The sequence below is a fragment of the Capra hircus genome, chromosome 21, assembly GCF_001704415.2.
Source record: "Capra hircus breed San Clemente chromosome 21, ASM170441v1, whole genome shotgun sequence".
Lineage (NCBI taxonomy): Eukaryota > Metazoa > Chordata > Mammalia > Artiodactyla > Bovidae > Capra > Capra hircus.
The window spans coordinates 45236303-45261647 of record NC_030828.1 but is presented as its reverse complement, the minus strand read 5'-3'; the positions used below and the strand labels follow the sequence as shown (position 1 = coordinate 45261647).

Below are 25345 nucleotides of genomic sequence, written 5' to 3'. Positions count from 1 at the left end.
AGCTAGAAAGTTTAGGTATTAATATTAGCTCTTCTTCTGAAATCAGAAAGATGAAGAAAATTGAAATAAGTTAAGAGGACTGACAGAAGTATTGAGGACCCAACAGAAAGGGGAAACCACAATGTTTTGTTTACATCTCTCAACATTCCGTAAATTGAATCTGGCAGATAGACAAGGGAACGATGATTCTCAGAATATTGGTATATGGTTTAATTATAGAGTCTAGGGTTGGTGAGGATTGAACTGATGTTAGGAAATAGCTAATAAGCTGGAAGAAAGTAGAAGTGATCCTATGAATCAGAAAGTAGATGTGGTTGGTGATAAGAAGTTTGAGCAATGATCCTCAGCCTTGGCTGCATATTAAAATACTGATATTCTGGTTCCATCCATAGAGGTTTTGATATATTGATCTGGGATTCCTCAGGCTTTTAAAACGTTGCAGGTGATTAATATCCAGCCAAGGTTGAGAACTGCTGAGCTTATCAGTATGTTAGGACAGTGGTTTATTAAATGAGTTTTTAAGCAGCAGACACTCTTCAGATAAATTTCACAAGGAAGTCTACTTTGTAAAACTTCTTAAAGTAGAGCTACAGTGAAGATTCGGCAGACTTCTTTCCCATTCATGTCTAAGAGCCCTCTCCAAGGGCTCTACAGAACAGAAATGGAAAGTCAGTAGATTAGGAGGTTTTGGTTAGAGTATAAACTATTAAGGGAAAGTTTGATTTTTAAAGGTAGAATAGTTATAAATGATTAAAACATTCAGAATGTGGCCGTGGTAATGGATTGATGACATAAAATGCAAGTGAAGGTATAAAGTTATATATCAAGGAAATACAGGGCTTGGGTTTTGAGTCAACCACAAATACCTAATAGTTTGTCTAGAACACATATGTACAAGTGAACTAGGAATGTAATAAAAATAATTCAGACAATAATTGATATAGATGACTTATTTCTTTAGATTTGGCATAATATAATACAGTGTTTATTTTACTTAAAAACAAAGTTAAATGAAAATATTCTTTCCTTTTTGCATTTTTAAAGGTGTGAAACAATAAAACTTGGTTCAGGGCAATATAGTATATTTCTTAAACAGTGAAATAAATAGTTTACTTAATATTTACTTACTAAAAGGGAAGTTTTAATGTATTTCATGTAAAATTTACTGTGCCGTTAACAGTCACTGTAAAAGAAAGGTGTAAAGATTTTAAACAGATGAGCTTTATATTGATACCAAATACTCCATGGGGTACTATTCTCTAAATGTATTAAAGTTATTCCCTTTGGACTTTCTTAAAGATATTAAGGACCAGATAAATGCAGAACCTTTTAGGAACAGCTGTGAGCTAACAGCAGGTGATTCTGTGGTCTGTAGTGACTACATGCTGAGGGTTTTTTGTTTTTTTTTAATGTGGCAAAAATGGCTAATTGTTGATGCATGCCTTGTCTAAGGCATGCATCATCATCTTCAAGTACTTTTTTGGCCAAAGGTTTCTAAACACACAGTGTCCCTAATAAGCTCAGTATTGGACTGAACAAATCTGATTTGAAAACTATTGGCAGGAGTAGCTGTAATTATTAAATTTACTAAAGAAGCAAGATAGTGAAGTTGGCTTTTTGTCAAATGGCAGTAGTCTTATTAGCAGAAAGTCATCATTTGCAGGGTCAGAGTGAAAGAAGGCTCCAAAGGATTCATTCTGTCTTAATTATAGTTTCACCTGTACATATTATGCAAAGCTAATATTTAAAGCATTTGCCAAAATTAACTTCCTCTGCATGTTCTGTTATAGTGCAGTGAATTGCAGCAGCTTTTTATGTCTTGCTGCTTTTGTGTGCCATAATAATCTGTAATTATGGGTTTGCTGCAAATGCTTGTAGGGTTTGTTTAATCTGACGATCTGAAAAGACAACCTTGAATAGACTTACTTAAATGAATGTTAGTTACCCAAAGCATTAGAAGCACTGATATCTTCATTTTGCATTTTCTCACAAGGCTAGTTATTTTAGAATTTCATTTTTAATTTCTAAATTAGAGAATTTCATGTTTTTTATATCTAGGTAGATATGTAGAAGATATGTATGTTCAATAGCTAATGATTCAAAATAAATCTAAGTAATCCTAACTGCCAAATTAATAAGTTGAGAGGTTTTTTTGGTTTTAATCCTCGTATATTTTTAAATATCCTAGAATTAGAGAAGCAGTTTAGGAAAGAAAATGCTTTTACCAACTTGTGAAATCTAAGTTCATTTGTTAAATGTTCTCGGTGTTAGTAATTATGACATGTGTGAAGAAGCTCACTAAACTGCATTCTCACTGTCTCTTTCCTTGAGGGGAGCATGTATAGAATGGACAGGACCTAGACTTAGGTTATTTCAGTTTTAGGGAAGGAACTGGCTCATTCTTACAGTTTAGTTATAGGCAAGTTTGCAAAAGGAACTCATAAAACCTTTGTGACTTACAGTGCTCTCAAAATTGATTTGTATTGTTTCAGTTATATCAGGCTTTGTATGTGAGTTTTCAGTTCATCTTTACCAAAAACTCCATGGTATCCTTAGAGAAAAATGGAGTTTAAGAAGTTTTATGTGACTTGTCCATGATCACAGAAGAAGCCAAAGTCAGAAATTCTTCTCTTTTCTGTAGTCCATTTTTATTAAATTACACTCTTTTGCTTCTTTAGAAATGTCTGCAAAGATTCACTGCCTAAATGAGTCACCTATTTGTCACTCAAAAGGAAGAAAGGGGAAAAAAATTTTCTTGCATAAACTTAATTTAATCATAATTATCTATTACTATTTAAAACATGGCTTAGTTTATTTGTTTGTTTTTTCATGGTTTAGTTTAAATGAGTTTTTCCAGTTGATCTTGGCCATTTATTAATTTATGTTAAGTACCCTTTTTTGACTCTGTACGCAGAAAAAACTTATTTGAATGCGTTGTTTCCGTATGTAAAAGTAATTTGCCAGAAGAAAAGGACAATTTAACAAAAGAGAAAAATACAGAGATTTGAGTTGTGATAAAGATGAAAATAATACTGCCCCAATGTGATACCTTCTGTGGCAAATCCCTGAACTTGTGAACCCATTTGTCTTCTTGTTCAAAATGAGAAGTATTGGCTAGTGTATCTGCAAGGCCCCTTACAGTGTGAATACTCGTTATATTCTGAGTTATAATTAGAGAAGCAAAAGCAGGCACTAGATTCAGATTACCCGTTCCTCATCATTTAGTAGCATATCTTTTTGCTTTACGATAGTAAGTCTTAAAAATGTAGGACTGAATTAAGATCAGTCATTTAGTTTGTTATGTAGTGTTAAAATAGCTCATTTTCAGAGCTAGCTGTAACTATAATCAAAAAACAGCTCGATGAAATTGGAACTTTTTAAGTAAATTGAAGAATGTTTATATATACATATATGTAATAAAACTTGATTGATCATGGAAGAAGATTAAAATTTTGACAGTAACATTTCCAAATCAACAAAGTCCAAAGAAAATTGTTCTTTTTTATATTTGGAATAATGAAGAAGATGTTATTGGTATTAATAACATAGCTGCTGACTTGTTGCTTATGCTTTGCCTGTACCGAGGGGTGTCAGTGCCTGGAGTATATGACACTATTTGTCTCTCTTGCCTCTTTTTAAGTAATCATGCCAACAGTGTACAACTTAGTTCCCTTGTGAACTTTTAAAAGTTGAGTTTCCTCTCTTTCTTTCTGCCTTTACTCTCTTTCTGTGTTCTTCGTCTTCCTTCCACCCTCCCCTCCTTTTTCCTCTTCCTTCAGGTCCTGACATTAGGCACCTTGCCTCTTCAGGCCTCTTATTGCTATATTCTTTGAGCTTTCTGTTTTTACCATTTCCTTTTTTTTTTTTTAAGTTGCTCGTATAGATGTGCTCCTTACCTGTTTACTGCCTTAGAGAAATAGGCAGGCCATAAATATTTTTCCTTTAAAGTTTCCTTGGCATGTACAGGCCACACTGACTCACTGTTTAAATTGACCCTGACTCCTGAAGTTTAGTTGAAAGATCACTTTTCTGTGACACTTTTACATCATCCATCTAAGCCACAGTTAAATGCTATTCAAGGCATGTTACAAACTATGTCTCTGCATCTCCTGATAAGATAAACTTATCAGTTGGATTTTGTTGACTTTTTAATCTGGGAGCAAAGCTATTTCACATGATTTAAAACAATTTTGAACCTTCTTTGAAGGTATGATGTACATTTAAGGGCCTCAATTTAAATTATTAATAAAGAATCCATAAGCAAAAATTTCAAAAAGGGCTTTCTTATAAAAATTAACAAAACTTTATCTGAGTAGTTTTCTTCTTTGCCATCATTCTTGTAGTTCATATGCTATATTGGAAATATTTGCTCTAATATTTGAATGTGATTTTGATAATGTGATGGAATCCCTATTTGCTGTCTGTTTCACTGTTATATGACTCTCTAGGAAGCAGCAGTATTCTCACTCACTTATATTTTTCTTTATTCCTAGTGAAAACTCAAATGCAGCAAGGATTAATCTCCATAGCTGCCCGCACTGTTATTACGCATCTGGTGAATCACTTGGGCCACTATCCAATGAGCGGTGGTCCTGCTATGTTAACAAGTCAGGTGTGTGAGAATCACGACAATCATTACAGTGAAAGCACTGAACTTTCCCCTGAACTCTTCGAGAGTCCAAATATTCAGTTTTTTGTGTTAAACAATACAACCTTAGTGTCCTGTATCCAGATCAGAGCTGAAGAGAGTATACCTGGAGGAGGTTTATCTGCTGGTCTTGCATCAGCCAATTCAAATGTCAGAATTATAGTACGTGATCTTTCTGGAAAATATTCATGGGATTCTGCCATCCTGTATGGACCACCTCTTGTAAGTGGTCTATCAGAACCTACATCTCTCGTACTTTCATTGACTCACCAAGAGAAGCCAGAAGAACCTTCTGCATCTAATGAATGCTTAGAAGATATAACAGTTAAAGATGGGATTTCCCTCCAGTTTAAAAGAAGTTTTAGAGAAACTGTACCAACTTGGGACACAATCAGAGATGAAGAAGATGTTCTTGATGAGCTTTTGCAGTATTTAGGTGTAACCAGTCCTGAATGCTTACAGAGAACTGGAGTCTCACTTAATATTCCTGCTCCACAGCCTGTGTGCATTTCTGAAAAACAGGAGAATGATGTTATTAATGCTATCCTTAAGCAGCATACAGAGGAAAAAGAATTTGTTGAGAAACACTTTAATGACTTAAACATGAAAGCTGCAGAACAAGATGAACCAACACCTCAGAAACCTCAGTCAGCATTTTATTATTGCAGATTGCTTCTTAGTATATTGGGAATGAATTCCTGGGACAAAAGGTAAGGATAAAGGACAGGTTTTTCCTTTTTTAAAAGAAATATTAGTCTTAATCATTTTATGATCAGCATTTTAGTCTCCATTCTTTCCCTCACTGAATTTTACCTACCAGTTAGTTCTTTGACCAGTAGGCAGATTTTCTTTCTTTTTTTAGTCCACAGAGTTATAATCAGGTTTCAGAGGAATAAGAAGATAATTGAATCTAATGAGCTAACTCTAACATTTTCATAATGACTAGTATAACTATCTGACTTAGAACACATAGCTCAAATAATTGAGAAAAATCTTTTTTCCAACCTTCATGTAAGCTAATAGGAAAAACTGTTTTCTTACAACACTTCTGACACCAGATGTGTGAGTTTCTCACACCAGGCAGTTTCAACAATACCTGCAGTTACCACAGACAAGAGCTTAGACTGATGAGATTGCCCTCTACTTCAGACACCAATTGCAAGTCTGGGTAAATCAGGGGTTCCCACAACCCCCTTCTTGGATTTGATAATTAATTATAATGACTCTTAAAACATTTACTTAGGTTTATCAGTTTGTTATAAGGGACAATTAAAGGATATAGATGAGCAGCCAGATGAAGACGTATGTGGAGTAAAGTCTGGAAGGATTCCAAGTGTGGAAATTCTGTCCCTGTGGAGGTGGAGTGTGCCACCCTCCCAGCACATTGAATGTGTTCAACCAGGAAGCTCCCTGAATCCCGTTGTTTTATTTTTATGGAGGTCTTACCGTGTAGGCATGATTGATTATTAACTCAATTCTCTAGTTCTTCTCTCTCCCCAGAGGCAGGGCTAAAAGTTTCAAGCTTGCTCTTTCTGGTGGCTTACTCTTTCTGGTGATGAGGCACCATCCTGAGGTTAACGAGAACACCACCAAAAGTTACCTTATTAGAACAAAATTAAAAGGAAACTCCAGAGGTTTTAGGAAGTCTGTGTACGACTCTACTGTCATCTCCTGCTGCTGCTGCTAAGTCGCTTCAGTTGTGTCCGACTCTGTGCGACCCCAGAGACGGAAGCCCATCAGGCTCCACCGTCCCTGGCATTCTCCAGGCAAGAACACTGGAGCGGGTTGCCATTTCCTTCTCCAACTGTCACCTCCTATACTCAGAAAATTACAAGAGTTTTAGGAGCTCTGTTTGAGAAATTGGGGAGATATGTATCATATGACACAGAAATACACATTGGGGCTGTGTCCCCAATTTCTCAAACAGAGCTCCTAAAACTCTTGTAATTTCCTGAGTATAGGAGGTGACAGTTGGAGAAGGAAATGGCAACCCGCTCCAGTGTTCTTGCCTGAAGAATGCCAGGGACAGGGGAGCCTGGTGGGCTGCCGTCTCTGCGGTCGCACAGAGTCGGACACAACTGAAGCGACCTAGCAGCGGCAGCAGCAGCAGCGGCGGCAGCAGCTACTCTCTTTTGCTGTGCAATGGCCCGTATATTGTTTCTTGAGAAAAAGAAAGGAAGCTCTATTTTACTTTCATGAATGTAACTTATACATATTCAGCACCTGTATAATGTATTTGGTAAAATTTGCACACTGCTTTGTAGTGCAAAAAACACATACAATGTAAAACAAGAAAGAAACTCCATCTGGATTACGCATCCCTATCTGATAGAGTTAGATTTTGTGAAATATTTCTCATGAAGGATAACTTTCTCACACATTTTTATGAAACTCTTGAGAAGGAACCTACAAAGTGCTTTTATCCATTTTTCTGAATATGAGTTTGGGAAACTCACAGCATCTGCAAGGAGACATTTACATGGTCAAGAGAGAATGATCCACAAGCAGAAATATATGAGGGACTCAGTAGAAATGATGACATGTATTCTTTGCATTTTTTTAGGGTCTATTTCTCCTTTGTGTTAGAAGTATGAAAAGGCAAGAAAAGTGTAAGAATTGCATGAGTAGAGTGGAAAGTATTTCTAGGACTGTCATGTCATTCACTGCAAAGATGATGAAAATGTTTATAAATCTCTCTGTTTAGGAGGAGCTTTCATCTCCTGAAGAAAAATGAAAAACTACTTAGAGAACTTAGGAACTTGGACTCAAGACAGTGGTAAGTCGTTGAGAAATTTTCAAGTTTATATCTAGCACCTCAGCTGTTTCTATTCATAATGTGAATAATAATGTATTGTTGAATTATGAATTTCTGAACACAAACTTTTTTCATTTATACATATCTTAGAAATAATAAGCATTTTAAAAAATGTACAGCTACATTTAAATATTTGATATCTTTGGATTATTTATATCTTTTTATATACTTCAGAATCATCTTTTGAGTTGAATAACTCTGATTGAACCTATAAAATGTCCTTTAGTTTCCACATACTTAGATATTCCCTTTTGATTAGTGTAAGAGACCAAAGTGAAATGACTGGTGTATGTATATAAGCTAGTAGCTACAAAAATATTAATGAAATGAAGAAGATGGAGATAGTTTGTTATATTACTATAAACCTGATTTCTAGATTCCTGGTGTATCTGGATGCGATTTCCTCAGAAACTCGTACTAGAAACTACAAAATATTACTTAACTGAAATTCCCATATGGTCAACTTACATATGCACTGCTTTCCTTTTTAGGTTCATAAAAATAAAATTTATGAATAGGTGCTTTTTGGCAGTATAACTAGAAACACATTAGTAAAGCAACACTTTGGATGGTACCATTATTCAGTTCAGTTCAGTCGCTCAGTTGTGTCCAACTCTTTGTGACCCCATGAATCGCAGCATGCCAGGCCTCCCTGTCCATCACCAACTCCCGGAGTTCACTCAGACTCACGTCCATCGAGTCAGTAATGCCATCCAGCCATCTCATCCTCGGTCGTCCCCTTCTCCTCCTGTCCCCAATCCCTCCCAGCATCAGAGTCTTTTCCAATGAGTCAACTCTTCGCATGAGGTGGGCAAAGTACTGGAGTTTCAGCTTTAGCATCATTCCTTCCAAAGAAATCCCAGGGCTTATCTCCTTCAGAATGCTTACATTTCTGAAATTTGAAATCCACAACATCCTTAACATTCACATTTCTTAACTGTCTCAACATCTTGCTTGAGTGATGTTTTGTACTTTCGTGTCTACAGTTTTTGCTTTTCATGTTCTCCCAGTCAGTTTGCCCACTCACCACCGATTCCACTTGCCTGCCTGTCAAGCAAATTCGCATATTGTTAACCATTTTTAAAACACTTTCTCTTACAATGTCAAAACTGTTAAGTTTATAGATATAGATATATATTTCTATAACCAGTTCTTTAATCAGAATCATTCTTAACATCTGCTTCCTCTACTCCTAGGCAGCAGTACATTACTAGAGAAAATTATCAGACCAGTATGATACAGGAAGTTACTGTAGATTCATGCATCTTTACTTCAACAATGCTGCCTCTCTTGTTTGGCAAATTTTTTATCCCTTGTTCACTTTTATAATACTTTACTTCTTAAAGTAATTATCATAAACCACTTCTTTGTTCCTCAAGCTTTCTCTGACCATTGAGAAACTAGCTTGTAACAAGCCATTCACCCTACCATCAGTATTCTGTAGGAGTGCAAAGTGAAGAAGATGATTCAGACCATTTCCACAGCAAACGCACATACCTTGCATCTTCTTTTTTTTAATTTCTCTATATTGAGCCATCTTCTCTTGCTCGTTTTCTTTGTCGGAAAAGCATTTTTTTTCTTTCTATGCTTCTGCTTCCTACCTTCTTAGTCTGCTCTAGGATCTTCAGAAAGTTATTCCTTCTTTATCTTGTATTTCTACTTCTCTTGCTCTAAGTTTGTTTATGTGTTTAAAACAAAACTTTCCTCAGTTTTTATCCTTTCAAGCTATAATACATCCCTTTCATGTTTTTACTACCAAATTTATAAAAAAATGTACTTTTTATTCATTTCCAGTCATTCTTGTTTTTCCTTGTTTTCAGCATTCCTCAGAATAATTTTTTAAAATAATGTATGATTTCTTTGGCTGTTACAGAAAATAGAAAAATTATTGTTATTCATAAGACTATTGTTAACATTTCTTTATGTATTTTAGTCTTTTTGATAGACATATATATCATTTTTGTTTTACAAAATTAGAATCATAGTAATATGTAGTAAGTTATGTCTTTTAAAAAAAACTCTATATTGTAAGCATTTTCTTCAACCGTTTTGATATTCTTCAAAAAAAATATTTTTATGGCACCAAGTTCTATGAATTTTTGACATGAGTTTTTATTTCTTCCCCTATAGTAGATTCCTAGAAATAGAATTCTTAGGTCAAGCATAAGAACTTATTTCAGGCCATATATATTATAAAATTGCTTTCCACTAAGTACTGATTTCTAATCCCACCAACATTGTGTAACTGCAGCCTGTTCGGCACAAGATATTAATCACATTTTCTTAATTTTTATAATTTGAGGAGCAGATCATGGTATGTTATTAACCTATAGTTTTTAAATACTAGTGAAGTTGATATTTTTCATATACTTGTAAAAAAATTTTAATCTGTTTCCAAATTCTCTCTTACTGTCCTTTTCCTCTTTAGGAATTTTTATTAATTATAAGAGCTCTCTTACATGTGTATGTCTTAAGGATTAATTTTGATAATTTGTGTTTATTGTGGGAGTTCTTCTAGTTCAGTTTTCAACATCTTTAGGTGGCTTAACATACAGGTTTTTCATTTTTATGTATTATTATCTCTCAATCTTTTTAATTTCTGTAATTGTGCTTAGAGAGTTCTGTCTTAAAATCAATTAAATAGTTAAATTTCCTTCTAGGATTCTAAGTATTTATATTAATTTTTTATCCCATCTGGAATGTATTTTGATTTATGGAATGAGAAATGGAACCACATTGAATGTTGGAAAATAGTCTATTTTTATAATTTGTCATAGAATTTGTTAAAGACCATATGTTTCCCGTTGACTTGATATCATCTTTATCAGATATTAAGCTGTTTCAAAGCCATCTGTTTATTGCTATTAATTTGTCAATTTTCTGGAGATGTTACTGTTTATTACAGCTTTATAATTTAGTATCTGATAGGATCAGTCTTCTTCCTCATTTCATCCAAATACATTCTTCTTTTTGTAGATGTTCTTACCTGTTTTTTCTACCAGAGTTTTGTTAGAATTATGATATTGTTTTCCAGGGGGGAAAATCCCATTGATATTTTGATTGGATTTGCAGTAAAACTTTCCTGTGGAAAGAGTAAACACCCTTATTATCATCATTCTTCCCATTCTGGCTCAGAGGGTGAAGCGTCTGACTACAATGCGGGAGACCTGGGTTCTATCCCAGGGTTGGGAAGATCCCCTGGAGGAGGAAATGACAACCCACTCCAGTACTCTTGCATGGAAAATCTCATGGACTGAGAAGCCTGGTAGGCTACAGTCCGTAGGGTCCCAAAGAGTCGGACATGACTGAGAGACTTCACTTTCACTTTTTCACTTTCCCATTCATAATCATAGAGGGCTTTTTATTTGTTCTGAGACCCAGACATTACTTTTAGGGGTATATTTTACTTTTGTGTTAGTATTCTGAGTAGAATCTTTCCCCTCACTGTATTTTATATCCAAATACCTTAATGAATTCTCTTACTGATTTTATTTTTTGCCATTACCAAATCAGGAATTTATTTATTTTAATATAAATTTATTTATTTTAATTGGAGGCTAATTACTTTACAATATTGTGGTGGTTTTGCCATACATTGACATGAATCAATGGGTGTACAATCCATGGGTGTACATGTGTTCCCCATCCTGAACCCCCCTCCCACTGCCCTTCCCATTCCATCCCTCTTGGTCATCCCAGTGTACCCTGGGATGACTCTTATTGATTTTAAACATTTTATAGTTGTCTCACTCTTAGGATTTGTTTAGGTGTACAATCATTTTCTGCAAATCATCTCCTTTCAAAAAGTAATGACAAAAAAAAGGTTATGCTTTCTTTTGCTTATATCATCGTGTCTTATTGCACTGAATAAAACTTTCACTACAGTTTTAAATAGCTATAGGAAGACCGGTCATCCTCGTCTTGTCTACTTTTAATAGAAATGACTCTTCTATTTAATCCTTAAGTAAGATATTGGTTATTAGTTTGAAATAGATTATTTGTATCATCCTGAAAAAGTAGCTTATTTCCTATGAAATTTCATAATGAACAGGTGTTAAATGTTGTCGGAATCCTTTTCAGCATCAGTTCAAGTTTTCATATATTTTTATTTATTTTGCATTCAGCCTTTGCTTTCTTACCAAGTTGATACATATTAATTAGATTGTTTATATTAAGTAATTCTTGCATTCTTGGGATAAACCTTCCTAGGTCCTGTGACTTCTTGCTGGGTTAAATTTACTAGAATTTCATATTTAATTAGGGCATGGTTCATCTATTAGAATATTTTACTTAAATTTTTGTCTGTTCTCATGTTTTTTAAATTAATGTTAGAGCCAGATTCATAAAATGAATATTCAGTTCAGTTCAGTCGCTCAGTCATGTCTGACTCTTTGCGACCCCATGAACTGCAGCACGTCAGACCTCCCTTTGCATCACCAACTCCCAGAGTTCATGCAAACTCATGTCCATTGAGTCAGTGAATCCATCCAACCATCACATCCTCTGTCATCCCCTTCTCCTCCCACCTTCAGTCTTTCCCAGCATCAAAGTCTTTTCAAATGAGTCAGTTCTTTGCATCAGGTGACCAAAGCAATGGAGTTTCAGCTTCAATATCAGTCCTTCCAAGAACACTCAGGACTGATCTCCTTTAGGATGGACTGGTTGGATCTCCATGCAGTCCAAGGGACTCTCAAGAGTCTTTTCCAACACCGCAGGTCAAAATCATCAACTCTTCAGCGCTCAGCTTTCTTTATAGTCCAACTCTCACATCCATACATGACTACTGGAAAAACCATAGCCTTGACTAGATGGACCTTTGTTGGCAAAGTAATGTCTCTGCTTTTTAGTATGTTATCTAGGTTGGTCATAACTTTCCTTCCAAGGAGTAAGCGTCTTTTAATTTCATGGCTGCAATCACCATCTGCAGTGATTTTTAAGCCCCCCAAAATAAACTCTGACACTGTTTCCACTGTTTCCCCATCTATTTCCCATGAAGTGATGGGACCAGATGCCATGATCTTCGTTTTCTGAATGTCGAGCTTTAAGCCAACTTTTGTACTCTCCTCTTTCACTTTCATCAAGGGGCTCTTTAGTTCTTCACTTTCTGCCATATGGGTGGTATCATCTGCATATCTGAGGTTACTGATGTTTCTCCCGGCAGTCTTGATTCCAGCTTGTGTTTCTTCCATCCCAGCGTTTCTCGTGATGTACTCTGCATATAAGTTAAATAAGCAGGGTGACAATATACAGCCTTTTCCTATTTGGAACCAGTCTGTTGTTCCATGTCCAGTTCTAACTGTTGCTTCCCCACCATATAGGTTTCTCAAGAGGCAGGTCAGGTGGTCTGGTATCCCCATCTCTCTCAGAATTTTCCACATTTGATTGTGATCCACACAGTCAAAGGCTTTGGCATAGTCAATAAAGCAGAAATAGATGTTTTTCTGGAACTCTTCTTTTTTGATGATCCAGCAGGTGTTGGCAATTTGATCTCTGGTTCCTCTGCCTTTTCTAAAACCAGCTTGAACATCTGGAAGTTCACAGTTCATGTATTGCTGAAGCCTGGCTTGGAGAATTTTGAGCATTACTTTATTAGCATGTAAGATGAGTGCGATTGTGCGATAGTCTGAGCATTCATTGGCATTGCTTTTCTTTGGGATTGGAATGAAAACTGACCTTTTCCTGTCCTGTGGCTACTGCTGAGCTTTCCAAATTTGCTGACATACTGAGTGCAGCACTTTCACAGTATCATCTTTTAGGATTTGAAATGTGAAATAGCTCAACTGAAATTCCATCACCTCCACTAGCTTTGTTCATAGTGATGCTTTCTCAGGCCCACTTGACTTCCCATTCCAGTATGTCTGGGTCGTGAAGATCTTTTTTGTGCAGTTCTGTGTACTCTTGCTACCTCTTATGAATATCTTCTGCTTCTCTGGTCCGTATCATTCCTGTCCTGTACTGAGCCCATCTTTGCATGAAATGTTCCCTTGGTATCTCTAATTTTCCTGAAGAGATCTCTAGTCTTTCCCATTCTGTTGTTTTCCTCTATTTCTTTGCACTGATCACTGAGGAAGGCTTTATCTCTCCTAGCTATTCTTTGTGCATTCAAATAGGTAGATCTTTCCTTTTCTCCTTTGCTTTTCACTTCTCTTCTTTTCACAGCTATTTGTAAGACCTCCTCAACCAGCCATTTTGCTTTTTTGCATTTCTTTTCCATGGGGATGGTCTTGATCCCTGTCTCCTGTACAGTGTCACAAACCTCCATCTATAGTTCATCAGGCACTCTGTCTATCAGATCTAGTCCCTTAAATCTGTTTCTCACTTCCACAGTATAAATCGTAAGGGATTTAATTTAGATCATACATGAATGGTCTAGTGGGTTTTCCCTCCTTTCTTCAGTTTAAGTCTGAATTTGGCAATAAGGAGTTCATGATCTGAGACACAGTCAGTTCCTGGTCTTGTTTTTGCAGACTGTATAGAGCTTCTCCATCTTTGGCTGCAAAGAATATAATCAATCTGATTTCAGTGTTGGCCATCTGGTGATATCCATGTGTAGAGTCTTCTCTTGTGTTGTTGGAAGAGGGTGTTTGCTATGACCAGTGTGTTCTCTTGGCAAAACTCTATTAACTTTGCCCTGCTTCATTCCATACTCGAAGGCCAAATTGGCCTGTTACTCCAGGTGTTTCTTGACTTCCTGCTTTTGCATTCCAGTCCCCTATAATGAAAAGAACATCATCTTTGGGTGTTAGTTCTAAAAGGTCTTGTAAGTCTTCGTAGACCCGTTCAGTCAGCTTCTTCAGCATTACTGGTTGGGGCATAGGCTTGGATTACCGTGATTTTGAATGGTTTGCCTTGGAAACGAACAGAGATCATTCTGTTGCTTTTGAGATTGCATCCAAGTACTGCATTTCAGACTCTTTTGTTGACCATGATGGCTGCTCCATTTCTTCTAAGGGTTTCTTGCCCACAGTAGTAGATATTATGGTCATGTGAGTTAAATTCACCCATTCCAGTCCATTTTAGTTCGCTGATTCCTAAAATGTCGATGTTCACTCTTGCCATCTCCTGTTTGACCGCTTCCAATTTGCCTTGATTCATGGACCTAACATTCCAGGTTCTTATGCAATAGCTCTTTATAACATTGGACCTTGCTTCTGTCACCAGTCACATCCACAACGGGGTGTTGTTTTTGCTTTGGCTCCATCCCTTCATTCTTTCTGGAGATATTTCTCCACTGATCTCCAGTCGCATATTGGGCACCTGCTGACTTGGGGAGTTCATCTTTCAGTGTTCAATCTTTTTGCCTTTTCATACTGTTCATGGGGTTTCTCAAGGCAAGAATACTGAAGTGGTATGCTGTTCCCTTCTCCACATTTTGTCAGAACTCTCCATCATGACCCATGGGTGGCCCTACATGGCATGGCTTAGTTTCATTGAGTTAGACAAGGCTGTGGTCCATGTGATTAGATTGGTTAGTTTTCTGTGATTGTGGGTAACATATAGTTATTTTTACATTATATCATTGTGGTACATTTGTTAAAATGATGACCCAATGTTGATATATTAACTGAATTTTATGTTGGAGTTCACCCTTGGCATCGTATATTGTATGAGATAATGAGATTTAACAAAGGTATGGTGACACACGCATACCGTGCAGGCTTCCCCCGTGGCTCAGCAGTAGAGAATCCACCTGCAGTGCAGGGGACACAAGAGACATGGGTCGGGATGATCCCCTGCGTGTCAGGAGGAGGGCGTGTCAGCCCGCTCCAGTATTCTTGCCTGGAGAATCCCACAGACTATAGCCTGGTGGGCTATAGTCCATGTGGTCGCAAAAGAGTCAGACACAAATGAAGCAACTGAGTGCACATACCCCGTTACAATATAATACAGAATAGTTTCTGCCCTAAAAACCTCATGAGTATTATATCCCCTAAAAATTCAATACTGTCGTCTGTTCTCTCTTTTCTTTTTATTTAGTTTTTATCATGTGTCTCTTCTCTCTTTAAACATTCTTTTCCCCTGACTTCAAAAGTCATGTTAAAATTACCTTGTTCTAATGTAAAATTTTTATTTTATTCCTTAATGACTTCCCAGTGCCTGATCAGATTCTTTAGAACTCAGGCCTTACCAGCCAGTCTTGGCTATTCTTGGCTGTTCGTGGTTGCTTTACATTACCTTATGCTTTTCTAGTTTTTGGCTCCTGCTAAACCACTTCCATTCTCATATATAGCTGGAGTATATGGAGGACATCTTCACTGAGACAGCATAGATTCTTTTTGATATTATATGCCAAATGAACACATGACATTTATTTTGCTTTTTTATAAGAATTAAATAATGAAACCACTTCCCTTTCTTCTTCTGACATAATAGGTTCAAGTAAAAAATTCATTCTAATTATGTGATAGATAGTAAAGCAACTTTGAGCTTCTTCTTAAGCCAAGAATCTGGAAACAAACCTGATTATTTGTCTGCAGGATTAGGAAGAAGGAAAATGAAAAGATTCTTTCTTTATAGTCTTATCTCTTCAACCATTTATATATACTCTGTTTTCTTTGACTAAATTAACTCATTCCTATTCTGCATGGTTGAACTACCGTATTTTTAAATTTCAAATCTCAATTATTTTTATTATTCTTTCTATTGCAATGTATATATAGGGAATCAGAGTGCTTGTAACTTAGCATATTTCATTTTTAATTTTCCAATAGTAAGCTCATAATATTTTGCCAGTACTGGACTTATTATAGAATATTTGTGCCTATAAGTTCACTAAACTCATTTTTTTCTAATCTTTTTTACTTCATTCACTGTTGTGGCACATAATAATTTAATGGCAATCCGATATATACCAAGTATTTTAGTAGAAGTAGTAAGTAGAAAAATAAGAAGGAATGGTGAAAAATTAACATCTGATGTTAAAGGGCAGGTAAGGTCTTCTTCACAACAGAGGCCTGCAGTCCATGGAGTCGCAAAGAGTCAGACACGACTGGGCAACCAAACAACAACAAGCTCTACTTTTACAAATTTTTAAAAGGGCATAGATAATATAAAGTGATTCCTCTTTTACTTTTGCATTTTAAAGATTTATTTTCTAAATTTTCCTATTTGGCACATGTATTTCTCTTTTTGACTTAGTAATAGGTGAACATTTCTATATAACTCTGCTCAACTTTATTAATTGTGATTTATGAGTTCTAGCTGATAGCCCTTTACCTGGAATATTGAGAACACTGAGAGGTCCCCTTTATGCCAGGATCAGAATTTACACGTACTTCCAACTTAAATTTACTTCATACTTCCAACTTAAATTCTGACATCTTTCTTGAGATGTAATTCACATACCATAAGGTTCACTCAAAGTGTACATGTTTTTAGTATATTCATAGACAGCTATCACAGCAATTTTAGAGTATTTCCTTCAAAAAGAAACATTGTTCCCATTACTAGTCATTCTCCCTTACCCCTGAACACTACCCGCTACTCACCAGCTGTAGACAGCATTTATCTACTTTCTTTCTCTATAGGTTTGCCTATTCTGGATATTTAATATAATAGGAATCAAACATATGTGGCCTTTTGTGAGGGCTTCTTAGCACTGTGTTTTCAGAATTCATCTATGTTGCAGCGTGTGTCAGCACTTCATTTCTTCTTATCCTTGAATAATACTCATTTGTGAATATACTGCATTTTGTTTATTCATTCATAAATTGATGGACATTTGCGTTAGTTTCACTTCTTGGCTGTTATGAATAATCCTGCTGTAAACATTCGTGTCATTTTTTACATGGACATTTTATAGTTCTGTGAACTTTTTAATAAGATTTTTATAATTTTAGACATTATATTCAGAGTCTGTGATGCTTTTTAATTTTTGTATTTGGTGTGAGGTAAGATTCCAACTTTATTCTTTTGCATTACAGATATCCAGTTCCCTCAGGACCATTTGTTGAAATACTTTTTTCTCCTATTGAGTTGGCTTGGTACTGTTGCAAAAAGCCTTTTTTGTCCATTAAAAAATGACGCAAATGTTTATAGCAGCGTTATTCATAACAGCCGAGAAGTGAAACTAATGCAAATATCCAACAACTTATGAATGAATAAACAAAATGTAGTACGTTCACAAATTTAGTATTATTCAGGGATAAGAAGAAATGAAGTGCTGACACATGCTGCAACATAGATGAATTTTGCAAACACTGTGCTAAAAATCCTGTCACAAAAGACCACATATATATGTCTCTGCTGTGGTAATACCACAGGCTTCCCTGGTGGCTCAGGTGGTAAAGAGTCTGCCTGCAGTGCAGGAGACCCGGGCTCGATCCTTGGGTTGGGAAGATCCCCTGGAGAAGGGAATGGCTGCCTACCCCAGTATTCTTGCCTGGAGAATTCCAGGGCAGAGGCACCTAGCAGGCTACAGTCCAGGGGGTCACAGAGAGTCAGCCAGGAATGAACTTCTTTTACTTCCATGATTGTACCACGGTCCATTGATTGCTACAGTTTTGTAGCAGGCTTTAAGACTGGGAATTATGAGTCCTCTGATTTCATTCTTCCTTTTCGAGATTATTTTGACTCTGGAATTTTTTGCATTTTCTTGTGAATTTTAGAATTGGCTTATCAACTTCTCCAAAAAAAGGGAAGCTAGGATTTTGGTAAAAGTTGTATTAAATTTATAATCAATTTGGTAAATTTCATAATAAGTTTTTTAAGTCCATGAATATGGGATTTTTTTAAAGATATTTACTTTTCTTCAAAAACATTTTGTGGCTTTCAGAGTATTTAAGTTTTGTACTTTTGTTAGTACAAAATATTTTTGTTAAGCATTTTTATTATTGTATGTTTTTGATGCTGGTATAAAAGAAATAGCTTTTTTTGTTTTTGGATTGTTCATTGTTAATAAAAGTACAGTTGGTTTTTTGTATGTTGATACTATATCCTAAATCCTTCCTGAAGTCATTTACTAGCTCTAATAGCTTTTTAGTCTTTATTGCTTGTACCATACAAATATGGGAATGGGGACAGACAAATGGGGAGGAGGGAGACTTGTCAGATTAATGACATAAATACACAGAATGGAAAAAAGAATCCCTTGTACCCAAACCAACCCCCACCTCACCCTAAGATGTCTCTCTTAACTATCTGTAACATTTTTATTTAAAAGTCTAATATAGCAACATCAGCTCTTTTGATTACTGTCTGCATAGCATCTTTTTCCATTTCCTTTACTTTCTACTTTGTGTCTTTGAATCAGAAGTACATTGATAGTTGTTTGCTTGAGTCATTTATTGTTATCTTGGAAAGCCAAATTTCATACAAGAAGTTTGCTTTTAGGAGCATTCTTAATTTTAGGGAGAACTAAAACTAAAATGTCTCAGAATTTGTCAGTTATTTCATAAAGTTTTATAGTATTTATGTATGAATTTCTTATAGGTAATTTGGAGAAATGGATCATTTCTTATTCATCTCTGTACTCCTACTTAGTTTTAGTTCTAAAACACAGTCCCTCTAACTCTGGGATTCAGCTACACTGTACAACAGGCAGCTCTTCGGATGCTTTGTGCACTCACACCTATGTGTCTTTCTTGATACCTTCTCTTCTTCATCTGTCAAATCTTAGTTGCCTTTACCGAACTTAATATTACCTTCTCTTTTAAATTTCTGTCTAATTTCTCAGTCAGAAGTAATCATGCTTTTCTTCTGTCCAAATCACAATTTTGTAACTTTCAGAATTTTTTACTTATAGTTACTTAGATCTCTCTCTGTAAATTATAAGGTTTAATTCATTTTCATCTTTTTTATTGCCCCATATTTAGAAGTTTATTATTGGATAAATTAATGATTGAATGAATGGTGAAATCTTTTGTTTTATAGCCGAGAGACACACAAGATTGCAGTATTTTATGTTGCTGAAGGACAAGAAGACAAACATTCCATTCTCACCAATACAGGAGGAAGTCAAGCATATGAAGATTTTGTAGCTGGTCTTGGTTGGGAGGTATTGTTTCTAAATTATATAAATACCATTTTATTTTCATTTGGAAACAGCAGTTTTTTTTTTCCTTTTAGTTTACTTTAGAAGCATTATTTTAGGAGACTCAGCAACTTAACAATGGATTTGTTATTGTTTCTGCCTTATATCTCATCTACAAAGACAGCAGCGATTGGGACTTAGGAAATCTTTTGACTGTTTTATCATATATATTGTCAGAGTGTACTAAATTCATAGACTTAAAAGATCCAGATTTTCCTCACAATTATGACCATTAGACTAGTGATCTTAAAATGAAGATATAAATATTCTAGGACTGTCCCAAGGATTCTGACTGACCATGTTGGTATGGTTAGTTATGAGGAGATAAGTTTCTAGATCCTCAACTTTACTAAAATTAATGTGTGAGAACCCTTCTACCAGTCTCTCGCCTCTCCTTTTCTGTTCTTCATCTTTGTCAAAGTATACCTCTCACTCACCTGAGGTCTACATTGCCCTCTAAGGTTTGGTACCCAAAAAAGAGACAGTTCATTCAAGAAGGCATGTTCCCGAGAGAGTGTATCTCCAATTGCAAAGCAGGAAATATTGGAAGGTGCTGCACTTTATGTCATGCTAGCAACCAGCTCATGTCATGCTAGCAACCAGCTCATGTCAAGGTTCCTGAACCAATTTGTCTGTGTTAATAATTATAGCTGGGAAGTGAGGTGTTTGTAATAGATTTGAATTAGTATGTTTATTTAAATTGTAAAATGGTGAGGCAGACATGTGCTAACAGAAAATGGAGAATATATATAAATGTATAAATATATATGTAAATATATATAATAAATATATATAAATATGTATAAATGGAGGAACCCACTTTTTTAATTTTTATTTTTAATTTATTCATTGTTGGCTGTGCTGTCTTCATTACTATATGTGGGCTTTCTCTTGTTGTGTCTAACAGGGACTACTCTACATTGCGTTGCATGGGTTTCTCATTGCAGTAGCTTCTCTTGTTGCAGAACTTGGGCTCTAGGCACGTGGGCTGCAGTAATTGTGGTGTGAGGGGAAACTATATGTAAAGAACACATGTATAACCATAGTATACTGGAAATTGGGCTTCCCATGTGGCTCAGTGTTGAAGAATCTGCCTGTAAATCAGAAGACGTGGGTTCAATCTCTGGGTTGGAAATATCCCCCGGAGAAATGGCAACCCACTCCAGTATTCTTGCTTGGGAAATCCTATGGAAGAGGAGTTTTGCAGGCTACAGTCCATGTTGGTCGCAAAAGAGTCAGACACAACTTAGCAACTAAACAACACTACCACCAAGGAAATATTCATGGCAATTATATTACAAACCAGGGGAGGGTTAAAGGACATAAAGTGACAGGTTTCTATGTTTCACTCAAACTGGTAAAATGACAACATCGGTAGACTGTAATAAGGTATGTTTAATAAATACCAAGATAAACCAGTAAGAAACATATAACAGAAGATACACTCAAAATGATAACTAAAATCAGAGTTCTAAAATATGTTTCAGGTAACCCGTAGGAAATAGAAAAAATAAAACAGCAAATGTGCAGAGAACAAAAAAATAAAATGGTGAGCTTATGCTCTAATATATCTGTCATTACAGGAAATATTAATAATCTAAATATAACAATTGAAATTGGCAGTCAGGACTTCCCTGGTGCTCCAATGGTTAAGAATCCACCTTCCAGTGCAGGAGAAGCAGGTTTGATCCCTGGTCAGGGAGAAGGAAATGGCACCCCACTCCAGTACTCTTGCCTGGAAAATCCCATGGATGGAGGAGCCTTGTAGGCTGCAGTCCACGGGGTTGCTAAGAGTTGGATACGACTGAGTGACTTCCCTTTCACTTTTCACTTTCATGCATTGGAGAAGGAAATGGCAACCCACTCCAGTGTTCTTGCCTGGAGAATCCCAGGGACGGGCTAGCCTGGTAAGCTGCCATCTATGGGGTCACACAGAGTCGGACACGACTGAAGCAACTTAGCAGCAGCAGCAGCAGGGAACCAAGATCCCATATATTGCAGCCCATGCATGTGCTGCAGCTGCTGAGCCCACATGTTCTAAAGCCTGTACACCACAACTTGAGAGAGAAACCTGCTGCTGCTGCTGCTGCTAAGTCACTTCAGTCGTGTCCGACTCTGTGTGACCCTATAGACGGCAGCCCACCAGGCTCCCCCGTCCCTGGGATTCTCCAGGCAAGAACACTGGAGTGGGTTGCCATTTCCGTCTCCAATGCATGAAAGTGAAAAATGAAAGTGAAGTCACTCAGTCGTGTCCGACTCTTAGCGACCCCATGGACTGCAGCCTACCAGGCTCCTCCACCCACGGGATTTTCCAGGCAAGAGTACTGGAGTGGGATGCCATTGCCTTCTCCAAGAGAAACCTGCAAACCACAGCAAAGAGCTAGCATGCTGAAAGATCCCATGTGCTTCAGCTGAGACCCAAGGCAGCCAAATAAATAGATAAATTTTTTTCCCCAAAAAATTGGCTGAGTGGATTAAAGATCATGACTCACTTATATGCTTTGTAAAAGAAACTCACTTCGAGTATAATAATACAGGCTGGTAGAAAATAAATGGACAGAAAAAATTATATTATACAAATCTTAAAGCCAGAGTGACTGAATTTATATTAAATAAGGTAGGCTTCAGAGCAGAGAAAATTATCAGAGATAAGGCACATTCTATAACAATGATAAAAGGGTCAGTCCACTAAGAAGACTTAAAAATCCTAAACATATGTGCAGCAAACAACAGAACTGCAAAATATGTGAAGCAGAGCTAATAGAACCAAAAGAAGAAATAGGCAGATTCACCAAAAAATGGAGACTTTACCCCTCTCTCAACAACTGAGAGAAGTAGAGAGAAAATCAGCAAGTGTATAGAGGGTCTCAACACCATCAACAACCAATAGGACCTAATGAACATTTATATAAAACACTCCACCAGCAATATCATAACATTTTCATTGTCTAAGGAACATATGCCAAGGTAGACAATGTATGAACCATTAAAAGAAACTTCACATTTTAAGTTGTTGAAATCATACAGGGTGTTTTCCAACTACAGTAGGATCAAACTTGAAATCATTAACAGAGAAATAATGGGAAAAGCTCCAAACACTTGGAAAAGTTACATGCCATGTAATCCACTTACATAACATTCTTGAAATGACAGTTTTAGTAGTAAAGAACAAGTTAGTGATTGCCAGGCATTAAGAAGGAGGTGGGGTAGGGGGGAAGTGGTTGTGGGTCATGTAACAGGGCAACACGGGGAATCCTTGTGGTGATGAAAATGTTGTCTCAATCATATCAATATCAGAATCCTGGTTATAATATGGTTCTGCATTGGGGGAATCTGAGCAAAGGGTACATAAGATCTCTTTCTGTTATTTCTTAGAACTTTGTAGAATCTATAATTAATCTCCAGATAAAACATTTAATTAAAAAATAGAGATCTGCACGTTAACAAAACTGTTTTATAAGAAGGAGCGCTAAACTTACACTTTCTCCTTTATGTACTTAGAAAATTGACTTGAAACTAACTTTCTCACTAAAAGAAAACAACAAAAATGTACACTTAAAATATCATTTTTTTAACCTATCAGCAGAGGTCATACATTTTGATAATATATTTGAGAGCATATGAGGGAAACACTCATGCAACTGTTGGTACAATATATAGGGAGCAATTTGGTAGTGGGTTTCAAAATCAGAAATGCACATGTCCTTTGACTTACATTTCCACTTTTGACTGTCCTACAGATCTACTTTCACAAGTGCAGCATGATATGTGTTCAGTGTTATCCACTGCAGCATTGACTGTAATAGCAAAAGATTGGGAAAGTCTAAATATCCTTCAAGTAGGGCACTAAATTATTGTACATCAAGAAAAGGGACTTCTGTGAAGTCATAAAAACAAAAAGATGACGAGGCTGTTACCAATAAGGAGTATTTTTCAAGAAGTTTTAAGTGCGCTAAGGCAAGTTGCAGAACATTGTATATCTATGTTGTATGTGTGTGCACGCACACATACATACCTTTAAAATTTAATTGTATATAGCGAACATTTTTGGAAGCATACTTAAGAGATTGCTTTGTTAGAGTGAAACTGAGTAGCTAGAGATGAGAAATATGGAAGCAAAAATACTGACGTAGCTTTTGAACTTTTAATTGTGTGAGTGTATTACTGAGTTAAAAATAAATTTAAAACATTATAAATGAGGAAATCTTATGGTAATGGAATGACAGCTAACTTGTTATTTATACATTCAGCCATTAGTAAAATATACTGCTAGTAGAGATATGTTCAGTTCAAATATGCATAAATTTGCTTTTGTAAGTCTCTCAGTTCAGTCCAGTCACTCAGTCATGTCCGACTCTTTGCGACCCCGTGAATTGCAGCACACCAGGCCTCCCTGTCCATCACCAACTCCCAGAGTTCACTCAAACTCACATCCATCGAGTCGATGATGCCATCCAGCCATTTCATCCTCTGTCTACTTTGCACTTATTTATATTTTGTTTTTTTACAAGCATATATATAGCTGTTTTCTCTGAATGGAGAGATACAAGCAGTGTTTAAGTTTTGGTTTTTTCTTTACAGTATTTCTTTGGTTTTCTACAATGAGCAAGTTACTGGTCTGTGCATCGAATAAGTCCACTGAAATGACACTGATATTAAATATATCATAATTGGGAAAAAGAGATTTAAAAGTCTTTGCACAGATTAATTTGAAGATTTTTTAATGCATTTGAAGTGTACATTTTTGTATTTTTGTTCTGGGCTATGATAGGTACTAATAATTAGGCAGCCAGTTTTGATGAATAAATATGTCACACCAAAGTAATTATTTAATCAAACTGAAATTACTGTTGTTGTTGTTGTTGTTTTTAACTTTTCCCCAGATCATTTCCAGTCTTGATTTTTGCCACTTGGTTTTTACTCTTTGCCCTTGATGTCTCCCCTACAGCCTTTACAATTTAACACCTAATAGCCTAACAACATCCCATGGATGGAGGAGCCTGGTGGGCTATAGTCCACGGGGTCACTACTGGTCGGACACGACTGAGCAACTTCACTTTCACGCATTGGAGAAAGGAAATGGCAGCCCACTCCAGTGTTCTTGCCTGGAGAATCCCAGGGACAGGGGAGCCTGGTGGGCTTCCATCTATGGGGTCATACAGAGTCGGACACAACTGAAGCGACTTAGCAGCAGCAGCAGCCTAACAACCTGGTGGGCTGCGCTCAGCAGTTGATTCTTTTGCTAATTAGTTCCTACTAATTAGAGATCTTCAGATACTTAAGAAGATCTACCAGGGTATAGAATAGTTCTAACTAATAATTCTGGGACAAGCCATGGTTGGTAGTATGCAAAAGACTTCATTCCCCATATTTTTTGCAAAGTGAGAGACTTGAGTCTTTCTCCGTAGTGAGTTTAGTTTGGTTTTGTTAATAAACATTATGTGTCTTTTCATTGCCTCTAGGTAAATCTTACAAACCATTGTGGTTTCATGGGAGGACTACAAAAAAATAAAAGCACTGGATTGACCACACCATATTTTGCTACCTCTACAGTTGAAGTAATATTTCATGTGTCAACAAGAATGCCTTCAGATTCTGATGACTCTTTGACCAAAAAAGTAAGTGCTAAGGAAAAAAGTGCTCAGAGTTAGAATCTTAGTAAAATATGTGAGCAAGTAAATCTAATTGATTAAGAGCTATTTCTGAGTACTTTGTTCTTCACCTAGTACTGTTTTAAAAAACAGTAAAAAACTGTTGCAGAGTAAACTGTTTTCCTTAATGATATGATTGACGGTTATAGTCTTAAAAAAGCATTTGCCTTCAAGAAAATGGGCATTTGAAAAATTGAAAA

At 36.3% G+C, this 25345-nt stretch overlaps 1 protein-coding gene across 11 annotated transcripts in view; it reads left to right on the top strand.

Annotated features, from left to right (window-relative positions):
• Window positions 1-25345, top strand: part of RALGAPA1 (Ral GTPase activating protein catalytic alpha subunit 1) — a 202247-nt gene that overhangs the window by 131991 nt on the left and 44911 nt on the right. For all 11 annotated transcript variants that reach the window (XM_018066156.1, XM_018066157.1, XM_018066152.1 and 8 more), the window contains 4 exons: window positions 4494-5358; window positions 7353-7424; window positions 19335-19458; window positions 24957-25112. In XM_018066156.1, the coding sequence (XP_017921645.1) occupies window positions 4494-5358; window positions 7353-7424; window positions 19335-19458; window positions 24957-25112 (1217 nt within the window). The remainder of the gene's footprint in view (window positions 1-4493; window positions 5359-7352; window positions 7425-19334; window positions 19459-24956; window positions 25113-25345) is intronic.